The 22,902-nt window shown below is 35.9% G+C and overlaps 1 protein-coding gene across 7 annotated transcripts in view; it reads right to left on the bottom strand.

Annotated features, from left to right (window-relative positions):
* The window catches only part of CCSER1 (coiled-coil serine rich protein 1), a 664,709-nt gene that overhangs the window by 271,268 nt on the left and 370,539 nt on the right, over positions 1-22,902 (bottom strand). For all 7 annotated transcript variants that reach the window (XM_068681709.1, XM_068681707.1, XM_068681710.1 and 4 more), the window contains one exon: positions 9,842-9,925. In XM_068681709.1, coding sequence (XP_068537810.1) covers positions 9,842-9,925 — 84 coding nt within the window. The remainder of the gene's footprint in view (positions 1-9,841; positions 9,926-22,902) is intronic.

Here is a 22,902-nt window from a genome sequence, read left to right as displayed (position 1 = left end):
ACTTAGCTACTGTGGCTGTGCATGGAGCTGAGGTGTTTCACCGTGGCATTTAACCATGTATTGTCACAGTATAGCACAGTTACTGGAACATCTCAAAACAGAATAACCTAAATCTCTCTACTTTAGTTCTCAAAAGATGGAGTTGGAATGATTCTCTAAGAATGGCTGAACTTTAAGCCATGTCTGGACAAACAATACAAATTGGTTGCCAAATAACTAAAATAACTGAACCAAATTTTGATTGCTGGTACAATTTTACTTTCACCAAACCTATAATTGTGTGCTGTCTCTGAGGCTACAGAGGCACAGAATTACTATTTGAATTCATGGTCAAAGGATAAGAAGCCTCTGCCCCTGCAGATATTTGAAAACGAACCGACTCAGCCTCCCATTGGTCTAACTCCTTCCATCTTCAACACAGGTCCTTACATAATTAAAAATATGGGACAACAACAAATTCTCTTTGACCCTAGTTGGTCCCTAAAAAAGGGCCACAGGATGCAACTGGGTTATTAGGGACAGGATTAGGTATATTAAATAGCATTGATGCTGAGGTCTTAATGAGTAGAGTAACTGCTACTACAGATGACCTAAGGAAATTGGAACAACCAATAAAATCATCCTTATTGGCTTTAGGAGCAAATCAATGGCTTCTATCAGATGTTTTGCCCCATTGGGAACAAATTGAGGAAAATGATCATCAATTAATTGTAAATGCCCTTGGAAAAGCCCAAGGCAATACCTCCCTTGCCTTGAGCTGTATCCCAGTGCAGTTATGGATACAATCTGTAGCAGCGGCTATTATTAGAGAGGGAGAAGGAGGAACTTTGCCCACTGAAATTCGAAAACTGATTTGGGATAATGCTTCAGAATTTGAAAAAGAGTTTCAAGCATGGTGGCAATTAGTCAACTTTACCCATTAAAATGATAAAATTGTTGCCTTTATACTTACTATAAGTAATGCCACCGTATACAATGTATATCCAATCATTGCATTAGGACGCAATCATAATGGAACTATACTTTATCCTAAAGAGCATAAAGTATGGGCCCATCAGAAGGGAGGAAAGTGGCAAACAATTGATGTAAATGCATGCATTGTGCGTGAACAAAAAGGTTTCATCTGTGAAAGTAACACGCTGGAATCTCAAGACATTTGTCTTGACACTGAGCAAAATATTTGCCACTTTGAGATACATCCTAATGAAACCCTTAAAACTGTACTTGTATATATTGGGAAAAGTTGTGTTTGTATGAGAACTCATTGTGATTCTATAGTCGTAGATAATACGGCGGTAGATACCAGTAATCACTCTAACGTTTGTGTTTGCAATTTTACCAAAATTCTAGGATGTGATTTTAATTACTCAGTTCCTGTCACTTCTTATCAACTTATTGCATCTAATTATATTCTGCTTCATGAACTGCTGCCTACTACTATTGGAATGAACCTCACCTTGGTGAAGAAATTGCTGGTACATGAGGACCTGAAGCAGCTGATGACTCAAGTCCGAGAAAATGGACAAAAGACTCTGATTACTGTCCATCATGATGCACAAGAAATACATCGAGTGATGGAAAGAGTAAAGAGAGATGAGAGACACCGTTGGTGGGACACTTTGTTTGGATGGTTGCCAGCTGCCAAGGGAATCTTCAACAAGATGCTTCACCCTGTTATTGTTCTGCTAATACTCACTGTGTTATGTTTTATACTGACAATTAGTTTGTATGTTAAACTCTGGTTTATGATGAAACGTTTAGCATCCCTACACAATGTACATACACTCGGTAAACCTCAATCCGAGAACGTATGTGATGTCCCTGACATATTCCAACTGTCGTGAAGCTTGAGTGACTATAGTCACGGGGTGGATTATGTGGTGTAAATGCCTGAAGTAACTAGGAAAATAAAATTAACATTCACACTTTTAAGGAAAAGGTACAGCATTGAAGAGGCTTTCAGGGTAGGGCATAACTGCATTATCTGAGCGTTCCCTAGGCTCCCAACCTTAGATGCTATCGCGCTGGGGAAACTTGGTGTGCTAGCTCTAAGGAACACCACGGAGCGTGGAGTGGAGTGGAGACACCACGGCTAGGCTCTGTAATCAGGTGGGGCCTCGATTGTTCTTGTGCACAAAGATGCACTTTTTGCCACCCTGAGCCAAAGACCTGTCATGTTTTGACAAATGCTGTACCCTAGTGTACTTTTTGCTCATTATAATATCATTATAATACCAAAACACACCTCCATCCCAAAAGCTACCCGCCTCCAAGGTGCGACCACCCCTCACTGAGCATGCGCTCTGAATTTCTCGGAGCCTATTACTTTAAACGGAAACGGGAAAACTTTACACCAATCATAACTAAGATATGCTTGACTAGAGCCACTCAAGCTCCACCTAAAAGACAGAAAATAATATAAATTGGCCCAAGAGAGAGGGGATGTTAGGGAAGATACCATCGTCAGGGGAGATACCATCCCAAGGACATACAACATCCTTAGGACCTCCTGACTCCTGGGATCAGTCGACGGGCTGAGCCTCTCTTCCCCCCCCATTGGGACGCCTTTGGGTGAGATCTGAATATTTGCTTATAAATCTCTATAGAGTCTTTGATCCTTTTAACGCTTTATTTCTAGGCTGCGCACCTGTAACACCTAGAACCCGCACCTAGAACCCGCACCTAGAACACCTGTAACACCTGTGTATTTCATGCATACTAGCTTGCTTTTGCAGACAGTCACTATCGCCGGCAATCCAAAAGAACCTGATTATCTGTTGCTGTAATAAACCATACTTGATTGCATTGTGATAGCTCTCATTAATGCAACTAGGGTGAGGGTGGTTATCCGTGATAGTTCAGTGTTCTGAATCTAACCAGACCCCCAGACGGTTAATGCATTGTTGGTGAATGTCTGAACGGACCCCCACGTGGTTAATACGTTTTTGGTGAATGTCCAAACGGACCCCCAGTTTTGGTGAATGTCCGACTGGTTCAGTACTCTGAATCCAACCGGGCCCGTAACGGTTAATCAGCTACACCCCTTTAACGCGACACCATCCTAGCAAAAATAACACAGGACATCTAAGGTGTTGATTAGCTGCTCAAATCCAGTCAATCACCAATACTTTATTCCATTCACTCACTTCTGCCAAGCACTGGAAAATGTCATGGGAGAATTTCATCTCTTGCCTGCTATCCTTCCTGGTCTCTAAATCAAATCAACCTTAAGCAGCCAGGAAAAGAACAGTTTTGCTATCCAAAAACTGGAAGAAAGAACATAAATTTTTTCCTAATTTCATAGTTAACACTTCACATGGATCAAACAGGTAAGCAGCAGTAATATCCTTCTGTGAAAGTTACAGTAAAACTCTACATACATATTACAGCTCTAATGCCGCTTAAAATCATTGCGGAACTTGTCTTAAAGAAACCAGAGCACTTGAAGAGGGGTGTTCATTTATGGACATAAAATTATGTAATGGACATTTATATGTCCATTAAAATACGTTAAGTCTTAAAATGCATGAATATACTGTGAGTGAAGGAAAATATATTCAGCTAATTTATAGAAAAATTGAGGAGGAAAACAGCACAGTTCTCTTACAGCACTTCACTAGAACTTTAACAAAGTGATATTTTTGCTGTTAAAAAACAGCATTCTTCATTTGTGATGTTTGCTATACCAGTTTGTATGCTCAGACATTTCCATGAATCATGCCCAGCACAGCAAGGAAAACTGGACAAGACACTAATTTATAACTGAAGAAGAAGCAAACCCGTTTCTTATATTAGGTCTCTAGTGAATTTCACAGACACCCCTACATCTTCAAAAGCAAAAATATTTCCTCAGACAGAAAATTAGTTACTGAAAGAAATGGCAGTACCAGCTGATTCATTAAGCATTTCTGTGCAACACGGACAATAAAGCATGTATTAATCTGAAACTCATGCACATCAGACGGCTGCAGTAAGAACATGTCACACAGATGCCTTTAGCAACATACAGAAGCTGTTAACATACAAATTTAACTGCTTATCTTAAGCAAAACAAGCTTTCCAGTATACATGTATTTGTTTTTAAGCCACATTACTTCTCTTTTCACTCGTATATATACAAATAACTTAATAGCATGTCAACGGATGATACCAACAGAAAACTATCTTGTAAACATTCATGTAACTCGAATAAGCAATGCTTTGAGAATGTATCTAATATCAGGAATATATGGCTATTTCAAGCAACAGGAAAATTCTGTGTTTTTAGTACCCTTGGCATCAAAATATTAGTTATTCTGGAGTGGAGAGTAACTACCAAGCAACATACTGAGTAATAGAGACAGTACGTGTGTGTGCTGTACATTTTGATTAAGTGACCAAAACTATACAAAAATGACACTGGTACTTTGCTGACTTCCTCATATCTTTCATTTCTAGTATTTACAATGCTACATTGATTTAGCTTTATTTCAATTGCCCACTAAGTATTGGTACAAATCCTGTTTTGCACGACCAAAACTCCCTTTGCAAATCTTAGGTGAGCAATGCTCCAGCCAGCTCCCCATGCTCAGCCTGCAGAGCTTGGAGGACACCAGATAACACTCTAGTTCAATTGTGACATAGTTGTAGAATAAGACAAGCACAAAGTAACATGTTGCTACACAGGAAATATAATCTAATATTCAAGGTTAAATTTGAATATCTAAAAATATGTTAGTTAAAAGCAGATAACATATTCCTCTTAGGCATAACACATAAAGCTGATGGATTGCAACATATAAAGCATCACATCTCCAAGAAGCTGCCATTTCTGTTTGTCCTAAAATTAACCAGTAGCTATGTATTGCTATATATCTTGGTATTTTCTTGATAGCTGGTTCATGTAAATTGGTAAAAAGAGAAAAAAAAAAAAAAAAAAAAGGTGAAAAAAGGAAGTGAAACAGAGACCTACTTTCTGTCCTATACAAACCCAAAACTGAAGATCTCAGAGATCTCAGAGTAAAGTCAGGTCATATTTGCCTGCTTTTACTAAAAGGCCCATCAGTAAAATGCTGCATGTTTATGCTGCATGTTTCAAAGCTGGCAGTCTACAAGTGATGCTGTGTCAAAGATAAGCATATGTGGTGCATTAAATGAACAAAAAGCTTTGTGTCTCAAGGGAGACTTAGGACAACTTTTTGTATTTCAGATTTGCTCATTTCTACAACATCCTTTTTATGACAACATTTCAGCAATATCTGGAAGACACTACTCTACACAAACGACATAATCATTTATTTATGCCAAACACCACAATATGACAATTGTTAGTGATAAGGATTTAAACTAACATGCAGAATTGCCTTCTCAAGTGCCAAGGAATATTAAAGATCATATCTTACTGGAAGCTTCTCATCGAAGGGACTGCCACAGACAAGGAATTGGAGGCTAATCCCCATTGTGTGTCATAGGATATTGCCACTTTCACACTCGGAGTCTGCCTCGTACAACTGATTCAGAGAGTAATTACAGCAGAGATAGGTCTTTTCCGGAATATACACAATTAATTCTCTTGTAAAAAGGGGGAAAGAAGCCTGAACACTTCAATAACGTTTAAATACATCTAATCTCTTCCTGTTCTGCTCCTAGTATTTCCTAAATATGAGGAAGAAAGAAGATTTTAAAGTACTTAACAACTGTCTATTCTTATGTAAATCACCCATGGGTGTGTAATATCCCATCAGAAAACAGCCAACATGAAATAATACTACAAACCAGTAGAACGTAAAGTGAGTGGGTAACCAGTACAAAGATGAACCTAGAATGTCACTTTTTTTTAATACGTAAGGACAATTATTCTTTTCAAATAAGGTTATCTCGCTTCTTTAAAATTTGAGGAATATATTTTTATGTTTATAAAATAGATTGGACTAATCAAAATTTCTCCATTTTGCCAACAATTCCAAAAATTGTATTCACCATGAGTTTTTTTTTTTTTTGAAAATTGATTTCCATTAATTTTGCCAAATCTCATTTTCAGCCTGTCAAAACAAGTTGTGATTCCAGTACTGCACATTCCAATGCATCTATATTGGCAGAACTATATTTTGAAGTGATTTTTACACTTAAACACAGTGTCCTTCAAAAACCATTTGTCAAGAGTATTCAAGTGCATCTCAGGCTTTCTGTAACACTTCAAACTTGGATAAGTCATATTCAGGATCCTTCAAAACCACAGCAACTGGCTAATTGCCCATTATTGAAATCAGACCGCAGAAAAGAACTAAGTTTGCCATCATTCTGCACTTCAGGATTATACAAGTTATATTTAGGAAAAGCAAAACAAATCAACAAAAACAAACAAAAAAACACAAACACAAAGACATAGAACAAAACAAACAACATCTATGATTCTATGATTCAAAAAAACACACACATGGCTTAACATAGATTTTAGACATGAAGATTGAACTCCTTTACAATTTGCAAAGATAAAAGAAAAAAATACAGGTTATTTTTTGGTGATTCTACAGTACGTGGAACTAAAGCATTAATCTCTACAGTTTAAGGTAAAGCTCAATTAGCTATCACTGTGCCTAGCTAGTCCATAAAAGTAAAAAACTCCTTTTTACATTTGATAAGGAGCCAAAAAAAAAGACCAAACATTTGATAAAGAGGCAACTCCACAGCAGAAAACTACCTCCAACTGCTGAGCTATAAAAAAGATTCATTACCTGACTTGACTTTGCCTCTTGCTCTACTCAGAATTCACACAAACTGCCCCACTACATTTTTTATTTCAATGGGACAACATGCATGACTCAAGTTACACAAGGACATTAAGGGTGAAAGGATAATGATGTTAGCAGTCATTTTTCAGTGTTAATGTTTCTGTACCAATGACAACGGTAAAATAAATATTACCATAGGCAGCACTCAGTTATTTTTGTCCCTATACCATGAAAATATTTTCTATTTGAAGTAGTTCTAAGTTATCAAACCAAACCAGGAAGAAAGATTTATTTTTTTTAAAACTATATATAGAGAGATGCATATTCAATGTAGAGATGAATGGGAAACAGCTGATGTTTCACACATTTTCCTGTGACCAATGGAAACAGAGACCTCCATTTGGTTTGTATATTTTAGGTAAAAGAAAAAAAAAAAGAAAGTGCAAGTAAATAACTCCTTGTCATGAACCTGCATGATGAACTCAATTTCTTTGATCTTCTGGATAAGAGTTCATTTTCACCAATGAGTACAGCACTGAGAGAAAGCCAAAGCTCTGAACCCAAATTTTAAGTTCACCATCTTCCAGGAGCTTTAGAGCAGTTCTGGGTGCCAGACATCTTGGAGGCCACTCTCCTCCAGCTCCTGAAGCAAGTATTTTTCAGGACATAATACGAGAACAGAGAAAGCAATTCCACTGCTCTGCCTACATATATTTATTTCATCATAGACAGAAAGACACCTTTGGTTAATAAGAACTACAGTGCAAAATTATCCTTAAAAGAAAACAAAGCATTTGAAGAACTATGACTTTACTATAGCAGGTTGCTGTTTTTACAACTTTTAAATTTCCATATTCAGAATGGAAGGCTCCTCTTGGGAAAGCATAGAAATGCAAAAAGGGGATTGTGACAACCATATGATGCCCAAAGTGGGTTATTGAGCCTTGCAGGTGTGCCACAGGGTGGAGGGTGAATCTGGGATGAGCAGCTGGGGCTTACCCTACCCAGCCCCACAAAAAGCCCCGAAGATGCTTTTCAGAGGACTTCAAGATGCATTCTTAGCCTCATACAGGCTTGCTTAGGAAATGGTTTAGCAGGTAGTAGCGTGATGGTTGGACCAGATGATCTTGAAGGTCTTTTCCAACCTTTATGATTCTATGATTCTATGATCAGGGACACGCTTGGGGACAACTATAAGTACAGTGAGACATTTTGGATGCTTAAGGTCAAAACTATGTTGGAAAGAGCTGCTCCAGAACTGTTTAACATTAAAGAAGCCTAAACCAACTGGGTGCCTCCCCTGTTTGATTGCTGAAGTCCTTCAACAAGTAAGTGTAGTGATTCCACAGATGCTGACAAAGCAGTAGTCACTTTGATCCAGAAGACTGACAAAAATGTTCAGTTTTGGCACAAGTTCTAAGTGTGTTTTTAGTGAGCTTTTATACTAGTCTGTCATTTAAATTCTAGCTGCTCTAGAAAATTCTGGCAGCTCTTACAACTGGTAAGAGGAGACAAAAAAAGCCACACGCCTTAACAAACAAAACCCCCAACCTTTTGCAGATATATAGGATTGCAGGAGAAATTGAAAATAAATAAATAAATACACAGACAGCCAAAGCCAAGATGCTGACTCCATGATTATGCATCTGACACACAAAAATCCCTTTCTCCCTCCAATTCTCTGGATCTACACTGTTTTATTTTATTTTAAAGTAGGGCATAAACCTTAAATGTAGCTTTATCTCCCAATCATGCTTTATTTAATAGCAGTAAATGAGATATGTTGAATCCTTTCAAAACTACATTTTAAATCACTAAATGCGGTCTCAAGACTCTCACTTGTACTCTCCATTTTTTTTGTTTTCTTTTTTAAACCCTAAAGTGTCAAAACTGAAGTCTGTTAAACATAGATTAAATACATCATAATCACTTTTACTCAAGGAAATCCTTATTTCATGACCCTAGGAAGACAAACTTTTCTGCCTCTTATGCCTTCAGAAAAACTGAAGTCCCTATGGACCTTTTTTCCACAACTGGCAATATACACAGGTGAACTTAGACAACAGATACAGCAACAGGTAACTACAGCTCACTGTATCAACATGGGATAATTTAACACTGACAAAGTTGTTGACCAGTTAATAGCATACGTTTTGAGCTAGGCTGATATAAAATTAATGCTCCAAGACTGTGCAGAAGCTTGATGTTTCCAATGTCTCATTTTGTCATTTAATTTTAGATAATAATTGCATAATACATCATTTTTTAATGTAGCCAAATATGAAACAAAGAATATTGATGACCTGTATTTATTTTGCAGATGTTACTATAACAAAGGAATCTTTCATTCTTTAGCAGCATTATATTACTCAATGCTAAACTTAGTTGTTTGTGCTGATGTAAAAACATATTACTTTTTGGTAGTATTTAAAAGATGCAGTGCAACTTTGCCACAGTCACAGGGCTAGAATTTCTGACCTCTTGTTTGAGCCTGACATTGTGTAGTAGGTTTACGTGGCAAGGTTTTGGTAGCAGAGGGCCATAGGGGCAGCTTCTGTTTTACCTAACTCAGCCACTTGAGAGTATTCTGCCTCATCTTAAAGTGTTAGTACTCAAGACTTGGTAGTTCGTATAAGATCAGCAAGCCTAAGAATATTCATTATTTTATTTAAATTAAAAATACATCTACTTAAGCAGGAAAAAAAAAAATCTACTGGACAGTCTTGTAGACATGAAACAGCTCATTATTCCATTAGTATTCATAGTTTACCAGGAAATGTGTTAGACCCTTCAAGATTTCTGGCATATGCATACAGTACTGTGCTACTTCTCTGCCACTAATACTGTAAGAAAACTTTAATACGATGATACTGTAAGACAACTGTCAATATAATCTTTTAAAAGAAACTTCTACTAGCAGTGCATCTACATAGTAGCCAATTCAGAGGCTGTCAAGTCCCTAAAACCATTCAGTCAGTGCTCTCATAGTGTTAATCTGAATAGTTAACATAGCCTTAAGCTAGTTATTTTGCAGCTGGTGTGAAATTGTATTTCTTTAGTTTCTGGTCTTGAATAACATTATCAGACAAATGAACTTAAAAAAAAAAAATAATAATAGTTCTCTCACTTACCAACTCCTCGCGAAGTTGGGCTATGAGTTCGTCTCTCTCCTTCAGCTGCAACTTCAGCACCGAACATTCATCTTTAATTCCATCCTACAAAAAATATTAAAAGAGATGTTATAATAGGTTTAATGCTTTTACTTGGTCTTGACAAGAAAAGGCTGAGATGATTCACATAACGTGAGATGATTACATTCAAGTAATGAAACTCAATTCTCCTTTGTCATCTGTTGTATTTTCAATAACACATTCTAAAGTTGTAGCATAAACAAATTAATACATCCAAAGACATTACACAAAAATGTGAATAGTTCCCTGCACAGAAGTCCATTGCATTATTTTCTGATTATTCAAAGCCCTTTTTATTGAAGATCCCATCAGGTCATTCCCTTTCAGTTAAGGAATATCTACAAAATGCCATAATTTTTCTCATACAAGAGAACATTAGAGAAGTATCATTTTTAAAGCATTATTGTGGAGCTTATGATCTTGGAGAGGGCAAAAAAGAAATTAAAAAAGACATGCACAGGAAAAGTAAAGCACCCTTCTCATGCATACCTCTTTTTTTCCTCCACATCATTTAAAACAACAGCAATTCTGATATTACATGAGCAAAGAAAAAAAAAAAACACTTTCCACTTAGTACTTAGTGATATAACCACTGACAACACCTCAATTTGATGTGCATGAAAATGGACCTAGTAGCTAAACTGTAGCCAAATCCAGATCCATGAGGCAGTCTGCAAACAATTCCATTGCAGTCTGCAGTTTTTGCAGTTTGCAAAAAATCTCCAGGCAATTTTGAGAATTCATGCAAATCTAAACACCTTTGGAGAAGAAATGTCAATCACATTTTTGTGTGTTGTTCTAGTAAACACCCAAGAGGAGAAACCCAAATTAAATTTCTGAAGTGTTGAAGACTAAAAACCCAACAAACTAACCATTCCAAAAAATATATATATATCATAATAATTGGCCTTACAACTATAAATGGAGAACTGCATCCTTATATCTTTCTAGTTCAAAGACTTATTTAAAACATTTATGAAATTTGCTGGTTTCTATTATTTTTGTCAAAGAAAAACAAAACAAAAGCAAGCCATAAACCAAAGAAAACTTCTGGGAATTAACATGTGCATGTATATATATATAAACATATATGTGTGTATATATACATAAATATATATATATATACACACACACCACAGTTCTGTCCTTAGTTTAAGAATACTCCAGTTCAAATGCATAACATTGTCAAGAGCACACAATAAACATAAAAATGGTAACAAAAGAGTTGTCTCATTATTAGTTCTCCATAAAGAGGAGGCTTAATGGGTAAAAATATATACAGGTATATATATTTTTATATATATGTGGCATGGCATGTCTGGCTGGTGATCCCTGTGTCAAGTGAGGTTGGGAAATTCTAACATATATTGCTTCTTGACAACTGAAGGGCAAATATATATTGATCTAAAAAACACCACTTAACCCTGCTTTGTACTCAGATTCCTGACCACAAACATCTTAACTGCAGAATCACTGTCAACAAAATGGATATTTCGTCTGCCACCCAAGCATCTCAGAAAAGAATTCCTTGCTATTTGCTGTACAGTCACATCAATTTGAATATGTATGCAAGTTACCCAGAACTGGCTAATAAAAGGCAAGCACTAGCAATTCCCAGATTTTTATGTCACTGTTTAGTAAAATAAGTATTAATAAACAATCCACACCACACAGGATTTGCAAGAAGCTAAGAGCTCTTTCTTGTTGAACAGAGTGTAGAATCAGGATTTTGTAATCCTATTTGGCTGCACGGTGTTTTTGTAGGCATCATTCGTTCTCAAAATGTAAGACAAAAGAGAAGAAAAATGCTGCTTGGTGCTTCTATGTATCTATTATATTTTGAAGACATTCCTACTATAATACCAACTGACAACAGGAATACAAGAAACACAGTATCATCCAGGAATAAAAGAGAAAAAAAGTAGAGCAGATTGCAGAAAGGCTTGGGTAATTTCAGTATCCCATATATCTGTATTAGTAACAGAAGAACAAAACGCAATGGAACCAACTATCTGTTGCCAAGACAATGAATACGGTTCTTCCAGAAAGCAACTTTTGAGAGCTAGAAAAGAAGAGAAGGCTCCACAATCACATTCTGTGTAAGGACCATAAAACATTTCAATGAAGGATTGTATGGAGGATACCAACAAAATAACATATATTTGCAACATTTGGGGGCATGAAAAGCTGGTAGAATGCTGCATTCTTTATTAGTCTAGAGGGCAAGCAGCAATGCATATCAAATTGTGTGAATTTGGAAACAGATTACCTTTACTCTCTGGTAATATTTCATTATCCACTGTGAAACTGTAGTATATATTACAAGGCAGTCAAGGAAAGGCCAACACATTTGTTGAGGAAAGCTTCTCAAAGTGAATGAGGAATAAAAGACACACTCCAATAGGAATTTATAGTAAAAATTAAACTACCTAAGAACCAGAGTACCCTTCTAAAGAACTGTCACAAAAGCAGACATTACAGAGGAATGGACTTGGAAAGGATCATCTGTCGTTAGCAGAGAGTGCAACCACTGCATTATCAGTCTACGCTGTAGTTATGGAGTCAAAAGAAATATCTCCCCCAATACAGTAGGGTATTAAAATATATATATATATATATATATACATATATAAATTATATATAAAAAATGAGTACTGTAGGGCTATATCATTCAGACTTTATACAAGATTCTTTGTCCATGTATTCCTATGTTTAGAAAAATAATCTTGCCTATAATGCTGGTTATTATAATGCTAATTATGATAATGTATGCAAAATATTTCTCACCTCATAGCATCCCTTATAGTATTTATAGAGCCTAAGAGAATAACAAATTTACATATAAGTATACCTGAGTTCAAGTGCCAACCAGAATCAATTAAGAGATCAAACATTTAAAATTCTGCTAAGTAACAGTTACCATGTCTTAGCATTTACTGTATCAACATCCCTGGACGCTGTAGTTTCTTACCTTTCTGCAAAAAGATTTTAGAACTGTATATTTTATCAAGAATTCCAGACCAATGAGAACGTGGATGACATGAAAATATTAGTTACCATTCCAAATCATTTAATCATATATTCTATGCATGTGTTCATAAACTGTCTCACTACATTTTAGGTTTCTGAGGGTATTTTATTGAGTTTAATAAATTATGTACTACATATTAAAAACAGTATTACATACTGTAATCTTATTCTCTTTACTTTTATAAATGTTTTTCTTTATACTATTTTGAGGAAAAAAAAGAAAAAAAAAAAAAAGAAAAAAAGAAAAGGATAAGATATCGGCTCTCCCATATAGTAAGCATGTTCATAACAGAGACTTTTCCAAAACTGCAAATACGTGATAAAAAGCGAAGTCAATTAACAGCTGGTTCTGAAAAAGTACTGTTAGACTGTAGGGGACACAGCATGCTCTGTAAATGAAGTGCTTTGTCTTCAAACTATTTTCTTTTGTTAAATTAAGGTAATCAAAGAAAAAAAAAAGTTTTTAGTCTAAATTTCAGCTCTCAGCTCTTACAGAACTGGCTTCCAAGTATACTTCACACACACACACACACACACACACACACAAAAAAAGCAAACTCTTCTCAGAATAGAGACATCAGTCGTATAGACATCGTATAGACATATAGTCGTATTTTTTGATTACATTCTCTGATACGGTTAAAAAAAAATATCCAGGATTTAGTTTATATTCATATCTACTGTTGTAATTGTATGTGATTATGGTCAGGATGCTCTTCAAATCACCATCTTTTTACCTCTTCAGATTATCAGCCCTTCACTTATTTTCAGTCTTACTTTATGACAGCAATTGGTATGTCTCAGTGCTAGCATTCTCCTATTTTAGTTTAATTCTGTCCATCTGGAAAACTGCTAAACATAATAGCAAACTTGTTTCTCATCAGATCAGGTCACAGGATGACAAACTGTACTGCACGTGTGAAGACAGCTGCAGTAGGTTATACATAAGTGCCAGAAAGCAAAATCATTTCCATTTTGAAAACTTTATACCTCTTCATTCTTAGGAGCCAATGGGCATATTGTACTTGTAGAAATCACAAAGTGCTATAAACAGAAATAAACAAGTGTTATGGAAGATAAATGTAATGCAATCTGACTTCGATATAAAATGGATATGCTGCCAAAATAGCACCATAAAATTAGAATATTATAAAACTCATTTGATAAATGTGCTAAATTTCAGCTAAGTAGAAACTTAACCAACTTAGGGTGATACAAAAAAAAATAACAATTACTTAGGTTGTAGTTTCTTAAAAAAATATCATCCTAAGTGGAACAATCCAAACTAAGAAATTTAGAACTGAGTACCAGGTCCAGAAAGCTACATAAAAGCTGTGACAATAGAAGCTTCTTCTAAGTTATGCAGCAGACTCATACAGCAAATTCAGTGTTTCTGAATAGCTATCAGGACCATTCAGAGAAAACACTGGTTACTTTAACATGAACAGGATTTTTATTACAGCAGTATAGGACTCTAGACTATGTACAGGGTTAGGGATGTCTTATGGTCCACTTTATACCACTTTGCATCTGAAAAGCAGAAATTACTTTTGAAGATCTTACCTGAAATTTGTAGAAAAGCACCATGTTGTGTTTAGAAACTGAGATCCTACTTGTTTTAACATGTAGCATGTCAACATGTCGTTTTATTAACAAGAAAAAAAATGTTTTTTGGGATTAGTCTAGTAAGTAGAGTTCTGGATATTGCAGTTTGTGGTTTCAAAAAAGTCCTGTCCCATCCCCTCAGGTAATTGTTTTATTGGTTGCAATTGTTTATTGTTTTTTGTTGTTGTTTATTGCTGTTGTTAATGATTTTTTTTAAAGATTATTTAAGTGTCATGAAGCAGAGAACCTGAGACTGCATTATTTGTTGGAGACATTTCAAAAGGTCCACCTTTGAGATGGCCCCTGTATATATTTACACCAGAGTGTATTTATATCATGATATCTATGTACATACACAGTTTGTTTTCCAGTGTTATTTTATTTTTTCCTTTCTAATTCACTCTAGCTCTATGCATTGTATCAATTTATATCTGTCATATCAATTCCTTTCAGTCCCTCTAAGAGAGGAATGAATTGTCTGGCTTCAATTCTTCACATATGCAAAGCACATTGAATATGCTTCTTTGGCTTGTTTTTTATTTTGGCACTCAGTGCCAGGGCAGTTAGCCTTGGCAGGAGTCCTGACAACTCATAGCAGGCCATGGCCATACTTACTCGCCTGTTTCTCCCTTCGCATGGCTGTACCAGCTGTTGCTCAGGCACAGCGAAAGGCTAAAGGCAAGTCCACACCTCAGGAATTCCCGTTAAAGCAGAACACAACAACTTGAAGTGATCCCCTGAGGCCACCCTGGCTCGATACCAGCAGTCTCACTATGGTGTATCTTTCCTTGTCCAGGATGGGAAAAAAATAAAAATAAAAATCATTTCAGAAGTTTTGGAATGAAAACATTTGGATGATGTGGTCGTATCAGAAACAAATGTTGTTTTGTACATCATCTTTTAATGCAACTACAGCATTCAAATGACTCTTCTATATAAGCAGCTCTACATTTCATTTACTGATCATGAAATCAAATTGAGTCTGAGGTGCACCCAAAAATGATAAATAAGGGTTATTAACAGTCATAAAGCATTCTGTGATTCTCTATTATATTCTACGTAAGTACAGTTACAAAGAATATGTGATCAAATATTTTACTGGAAGAATTTAGGACATATACATTAATTTGAATACTAGAATTGAATTGGTATTTTACTATGAAGGTAACAATCGAATAGACTATGCAGGCTATGCTACTTTAGACTCAGATATTTATGAATATGGAGCTAAATAAACAATGTTTTCTTCACAGTGATCCAATTGTCGGTGAACTGTGAATTACAGATTGAGCAAATTAATGCTATTTTTGCTTCAGCTGAATTTTGCTCTCTGCAGCAGTGAAAATAAACAGCATGGAGTTTAAAGGAATGCAATTTGATTAATAAACTGCAAAACATAAAACTGAATGATCATACCAGGTCAAGCTCAAGATACATCCAACCACCAGAAATCATGAACAGCAGCCAGGAGTGGAAATGTATAACTGCATATAATGTATTTTTCCTGATATAACCACTCCATTTACTCTCTCCTTCTGGCTCTTCCTGAGCTAGCATTTATATTCACAGTACCATGCCTCTTTTGGTGATACACTCTAAATAAATCATACATTCACAAAAACAGACAAACCATAATAAGAAAGCACAAACCCCAAGCTTTCCTTTGGTTTCAAAGCTGCTGCTGAACAATGTCATTGTTTCCGTCATAAGAAAATAAGTATTTCTTATTCATGTTCCCCATGTCTCCCTTGGTTTTATATGTCTACATGTTAACTGCACAACTTCTGTCATCTGTTTCAAGCTCAGGAATTGCTGTCTATATAACCTCACTTCTTATAATAGCCACCTTGTATCTCTGATCAAAAACTGTGATCCACCTTTTCTAGTTATACTGTATTATTCACTAGACCTGGGTCATCTGAAGCACTCAAGCAGGGGGTAAACACATCCATTCACACAATTGCATTTTCTATTTTGTTTCATATTCCTTTCCAAATAAGTGTTCTGAGTAACTCTTAAGGGACCAGATATACAGAAAATCCCTGTCTTCTATATTTTATGTATAAAGGGGAAAAAAAATCAGTTGTGCACCCCTTCACAACCTAGAATTAAAGTCACAAACTTAACAATAAACAGCATTTGGGAGCTTTGTCCATGTACTTAATTAATTCACCAAGAGCCCTGCCTGTACTATTAATCATCAAATGGTTTGGATTGGAAGGGTCCTTAAAGATTATCAAGTTCCAACTCCCCTGCCATGGGCAAGGACACGTACCACTAGACTAGGTCACTACAAACAACCTCTAACCTGGTTTTGAACACCTCCAGGGATGGGGCATCCACAGCTTCTCTGGGCAACCTGTTCCAGTGCCTTACCACCCTCACAGTAAAAAAAAATATTCCTTATATCTAATCTAAATCTTCCTCCCTTTTAGTTTAAAACCATTATTCCTTGCCCTATCACTACATTCCCTAACAGAGCCCCTCTCCAGCTTTCCCGTAAGCCCCATTTAGGTACGAGAAGACCACCATTAGGTATCCTCAGAGCCTTCTTTTCTCCAGCCTGAACAACTACAACTCCTTCAGCCTGTCTTCATAGGAGACGTGCTCTAGCCATCTGATTATAGTCATGGCCCTCCTCTGAACTTGTTCTAGTATGTCCATGTCCAGAATTGTTCTTCCACATGCATATTCATTTGTGTCTACTGACATTCAATTTCAATTGCTTTTCATCTTTGAATCATTTGGTGTGATGAAATATTTCTGTACTACTTCATACTCCGTTTTAATTCTGATTATTCGTGATCCTTCCTGAAGTGTAATTCTTCCTTTAATAAGTACCTATTTATTCACACCTTTGGTACTTTACACCTAATTTCCCATTAATCCAAGAGAAGACTTTCCACCTCATCCTCTTATTTCCTTTTTTTTTTTTTTTTTAAAAAAAAAAAAAAAAAAAAAAAAAAAAAAACTTGATGAAGGGCCTTGTTGAAATTTTTGAAATGGAGTTGACCACACAAAAAACAAGATCATTCTAATTCATGCACTGACAGCTCTTTCTGAGGTACAATTAAAATCTCAAAATATCAGGTCTCCTCTTCCCCGTATTTTAATACTCGTTCATAACCAAACCAGATGTATTTTCTATGTCAGTTTCTAGTAATTGGTCCCATAACAAAGTCAGATTAAAAGACCTTAAAAAACAAACAAACAAACAAAAAAAACAAACAAAACAGTCACCTTATGTCCATCTATCATTTTTCTGTGATGAAGACTGAAGCAATAGGTAATGGGCAAGAGTTAGTAGTTAGACATTCTTATTTTACTTTCTTCAGCTATCTTGAATGAATAACTAGTAAGAGAGATTACTTACTCTATATTATTCCATTTTATTCTCACTTATCTTCAGCTCACACTGCAAGACTCATTCCTCAGATTTGAACCTCCAGTACTGCTGGTGTATCCACTTATGTGGAAACAAATGCAGATCATGTATTTAGCTCTTTTTTACAATAGCCTTATTTGCCAAGAATGCTGCCTTACACAATTACCTTTCAGCCTTGCACACCCACTGAAAGACCTCATGCCATTTATGAATTTGATACAACTTTTATAATCAGGGTGTTGATTTTATTTTTTGTTTTGTTTGTTTTAGTATGTTGGCTTTGCTTATTACATATTTACATTAGATATACCAAAGTTCACGCAAAAGAAAATGAATGACAAGCTTCATGTGAATAGGAAATGAAATAAAATAGGTTTGGACGATTTTCAGTCCATACTACTGATGTATAGTTCATAAAGGACTGAAGGGAGATTTATATATAAATACATATACATATATTTATTTATTTATTTTCCTTACAGCAGTATAGAAGAGTTCTGAATAAATTATAAACATTAAGTTGAGAAATTGAGTATTCTCCTGTCAACTCTTACTATCATCAGGGAAAAATGTCCCATTTATATTTTATTTTTTGCTGTAGTATTAAATCATCAAAACCTTTCATACTCTTACATGCAAATAACCTTAAATATGTAATATATATATTGACTGATTTATGTCAAAGATTACCCAGAAGACTTATAGCCCTCTACAGACATAATTTCATTCACAATTGAAATGCAAGCACATCTCAATTTCATTCTGCCAAGCAGCATGATAAAACCATTTAGACCAAGAAGTAAAAATATCTGCTAACTGCCATGTTTTCATAAAAATGTCTTTATCGTCATGCCCATAAATACAGTTCTTCATACACACTGAATAATGCCGTAGGCAAAGCCTCATTTCTCTAAATTGAAGAAGATGAATCCAAATCAGATCCTGCCTCCACTGAAAGCAAATCAATACCTAAGTTCCTTCCAAATCCAACACTACAAAGGGCACTGAGCTGAACTCTCCCCTCAACACATTGTAGTCTTCTGCTGTTGGCTTGAAAATGAGGCACTATTCCTGTTATTTTATGTTGAGTTCACATTTATGCTTTAAATTGTTCTGCCTCATACTCCTTGGAATCAAATGAAAGTTTTAGACAGGAAGACCTTAAAAAATAGTGACTTCAGCCAAAAGACATGGTATTTTTGTATGTTTTTGAGTTCTTTTTAATGCCAAATCAAGACTTTCTTCAGGATCTGAATAAACATGTTTGTTGGTTGACCAAGATGACTAAGGAAAGGAACAAATGAATAAACTTCTACAACTTCTGAACACATAGGAATTCGCAAAAGTAAACTGATTAAACACTATCTAGAGAATAAGTTTTGGCTGCCACAATATAAGAAGGATATAAAACTATTAGAGCTCATCCAAAGAACGTCAACAAAGATAGTGAAAGCTCTAGAGGGGAAGGTGTATGAGGAGCTGCTGAAGTCATCATAGATGACTTGTTTTGTTCAGTTTTGAGGAGACTGAGGGGAGGCCTCATGGCAGCCTGCATTTAGAAAACGACTTTAAAAGAAAAAAATAATAGTAAAAAAAATATTAAAGCAAAGCACAGTATACTTGCTGACCCTCAGCCCGATCCAGCGTGGGTACGTTCCACAGTAGAGCAGGGGTTTGCAGCATAAAGGGGGTTTCCTGAGCTGGGGAAGCCCCAGGGAAGCGGCTGACAAAACGTGGCTGGGGCCTGAAGTAACAGCACCCATGTCTCACTCCCCAAAAAGTAGCTCCTAGGAGGGCACAAGCAACCAGGCACACGGTACAGCAGTTTACATGTGAGGGCTATTCTATTAACCAAGTGGGAGGCGTGAAGTATACTTTAACCCCACAACCGGGCTCTGTTCTCTGACCGTCTGTACAGGCCGAAGGCACTCACCCTACCTGATCTTCAAGGCAAAATGATGGACGCTCATCTCAAGGAAAAGGCTGTGGCTCTGTCTGGGTGGCCTGCACGATCTAACCCAACAGTGGCTGATGCCTCCACCCAGACAGAGCTACTGAGGGGTGAGGCCGCAGTGCAGACTTCAGACAGTAGAAAGTACCTAGATCTTTCCCCTGGGGCAGGGACAAGTGGCAGACCTGCCTGTAACGGGTGTGCCCAGGTGAAAGAAATCAACGCCTGCACCAGGTGGCTGAGCTGCAGGAGGCAGTGAGAAGGCTGCTGCTTCAGGGAGGCTAAATTTTTTTTTTTTTTTTGGCTTTTCTGTATAAAGCCAATAGCTAGGCTTTTCACTTACATAAAGGAAACTTCAGGGTAACGAAAAGACGTCATTTTCAATACGTATCTTATCAGAAGGATGATTAGCTGTGTTTAATTTTTTTAATAAAATATAAACTAGATATTAAAACTATTAATGCTACTCCTGAATAGTGTGATGCTTTCAATGAAATATTTTGCTTTTTTTTTTTTCCTCTTCATGTGGTTACATCCCCATCAGCTTCTTGTGTTTTCTTCCAATAAACTTCCGGGGAAATGGGGAAAACAGGAATAATTACGTGAGACCTTTAGAATACTTGCATTTCTAGAAGAGAACTCTGTTCTGTATTGACTTTAAGTTAGGAGGTCACAGAAATAAATAAATAAATAGAAAGCTTTACTAGACTATACATTCAGTGCAACTGCTTCACAAAGTCTACACCCAATTACTTATTGATCTTAAATGGAAATGCATTTTCCATTTAAGAATAAACTTTTGTTCAACTAATGTGACATTCTTTGTGAGGTTTTACACAGTGAAATCAATTTTTAAATACCAACGTTTTTGCATACCGTTACAGTATCTAATTTCTAACAATCATAACAATCTAACAATAACAATCATTGCAAAAAGGAGACATCGTTATTTATTAAGTTTTTAAGCAAAACCAAAATAAAAATGGTTTTGTCAAATAACTGAAAGACAAAATCAAGCTATCAGAAAACTGTTGTGATGCCACACAAGATAATTACAAAAAAACATGGGAAAAAATAAACCCCCAGACAATACAATGACAAATAGAAATACCTACTGAGTTTGGCTAACACAGAAAACAGTACAGTCCAATTGGTAGGCATTCATTGGCATAATCAACTTACTAATACATCTCTGCTGTTCCTTTTTGAGCTACTACGTATAGAGATATATCACTGCATTAAGCCACATAGAAATAGACTTCTATGCATTAATTAAAAAAAATATAGAAAGTTGTTTTTTTTTTTCCCTATTACTTCTCTCCCTCTACATAGCACATTTTAAATCCGAGTATTTCAAGTATACAAATCTTTCAGAGTAACCTAAAAAAATATTGTTAATTTCCTAAAAAGTAACTAAAAATGTGTTTAGGAGCATTCTGTGTATTTGGTGGATATTGTCTGTAAAATTTTCCTCTGTAAAAAGAAAGAAACAAAACCCCTAATAATGGCAAGATACCACAGGAAAGACTAATGGCCATGAAACAAAGAGATTCTCTTTATTTATTTCTTTGTATTTGAGTGTCACATTAGTCAACTTTTTTTTTCTTTTTTTTTTTTAATACTGAATCGAATTGGAGATTTTATAACAACATACCTGCTACTTCTCAAGCAGCCTACTGTTTTTCTTTCTACAGAAAAATGAAACAAAGCCTCAGTAGTTTACATAAAATGAACTCCTATTTCAAATGCATTATTACAGCTTCTTAATTACAATCTAGAAAGGAGTGCTGAGTCTGTGGTGGTGAAGACACCAACAGAAATTCGCTGTTGAGTACTGCTCCTGCTTGTGCTTTGGAACAGCATATTTGCTTTACTTCCTCTGTATGAACTGGAAACATACACTTTTTGGAACTTCTTTTATTAAAATACATGTAATGACTTAAAGTAAACTGAAGATTAATTTTTGTGGCAATAACATTGAAATTCAACACTCTGGGAGTAGAATTAAAAGGATTCAAATCCTAGAAAAAATAGTGAACTCCAGTGGACAACTGTGATTAGTTACTACTAGACTTGATTTTTTAAAGATGAGGAAAATTACATGAGGAAATCTATGAAAACCAGGTGGTACTTCTGCATGGATATTCGTATGAATCATCTCTTTCCACTCCTAAGTCTTACCATTTAATTGTCTAACATTTGTTATTATGGAATTGGGAATTGTAACCTCACAACCCCTTTTCTGCTCATTTTGAACATAGAAAAATACCAAGGAAATTAGCCAAAACTGAGCTTGATACTATTTTCTTTAGGCAGTTTCCCGAAGATCTTCAAGTTATCAAAACATTATTTCTAAGTCACATTTTAAAGTGAATTGTGTGTGCCACAGAGGCATCAATTATCCTGTCATTTGCAGCCCAATATTACACATAGTTAAGTTGCTGCATGATTCTTCCTCTGCCACTGTTACAAGGACTTAGCTATTTACCCCTTACTATTTTGTTTATTGAAAAGCATATTCCACTTGCAGTAGACCTCTGTCTCCTGTTTTCTTTTTTTTTTTTTTTTTTTTTTTGTGTGTGTGTGTGTGTGTGTGTGTGTGTTTGGGTTGTGTTACTTTTTTTTTTTTTTTTATCAAACAAGGGAAAACGGGTGCTTTTTTTCAGTGCCCATTTCTTCTGGGCAAGAGTTCTTTCCCAACATATCCACAGAGAAGCCTAGCCAATACATGTGGCAAGTGAGAAGAGAGAGATTAATGAGCTCATTATAATTCATTGAAGAGTGATGTGGGGATGACTGCCCACTTCAATTAGTTTTATTACTGTAGGAAATTGTTTCATATGCCAAGCTCATCACCAAGCATGCCTGGAAAACATTAGAGTAGTAATCAGACTCGATACAAGAACTTTTCATTAGCCTGTAAGGCTAAGGGCACACATAATGACAAGGAAGGTATTAAAAAGGTGGGCAAGAGAGTGGCTAGCATAAAATAATTTATCATGTCTGATAAACAGCACAATAGCAATCTTA

Source organism: Anas acuta, chromosome 4, assembly GCF_963932015.1.
Source record: "Anas acuta chromosome 4, bAnaAcu1.1, whole genome shotgun sequence".
Lineage (NCBI taxonomy): Eukaryota > Metazoa > Chordata > Aves > Anseriformes > Anatidae > Anas > Anas acuta.
The sequence above is the reverse complement of the archived record's forward strand: the minus strand, read 5'-3'. Positions and strand labels throughout refer to the sequence as shown.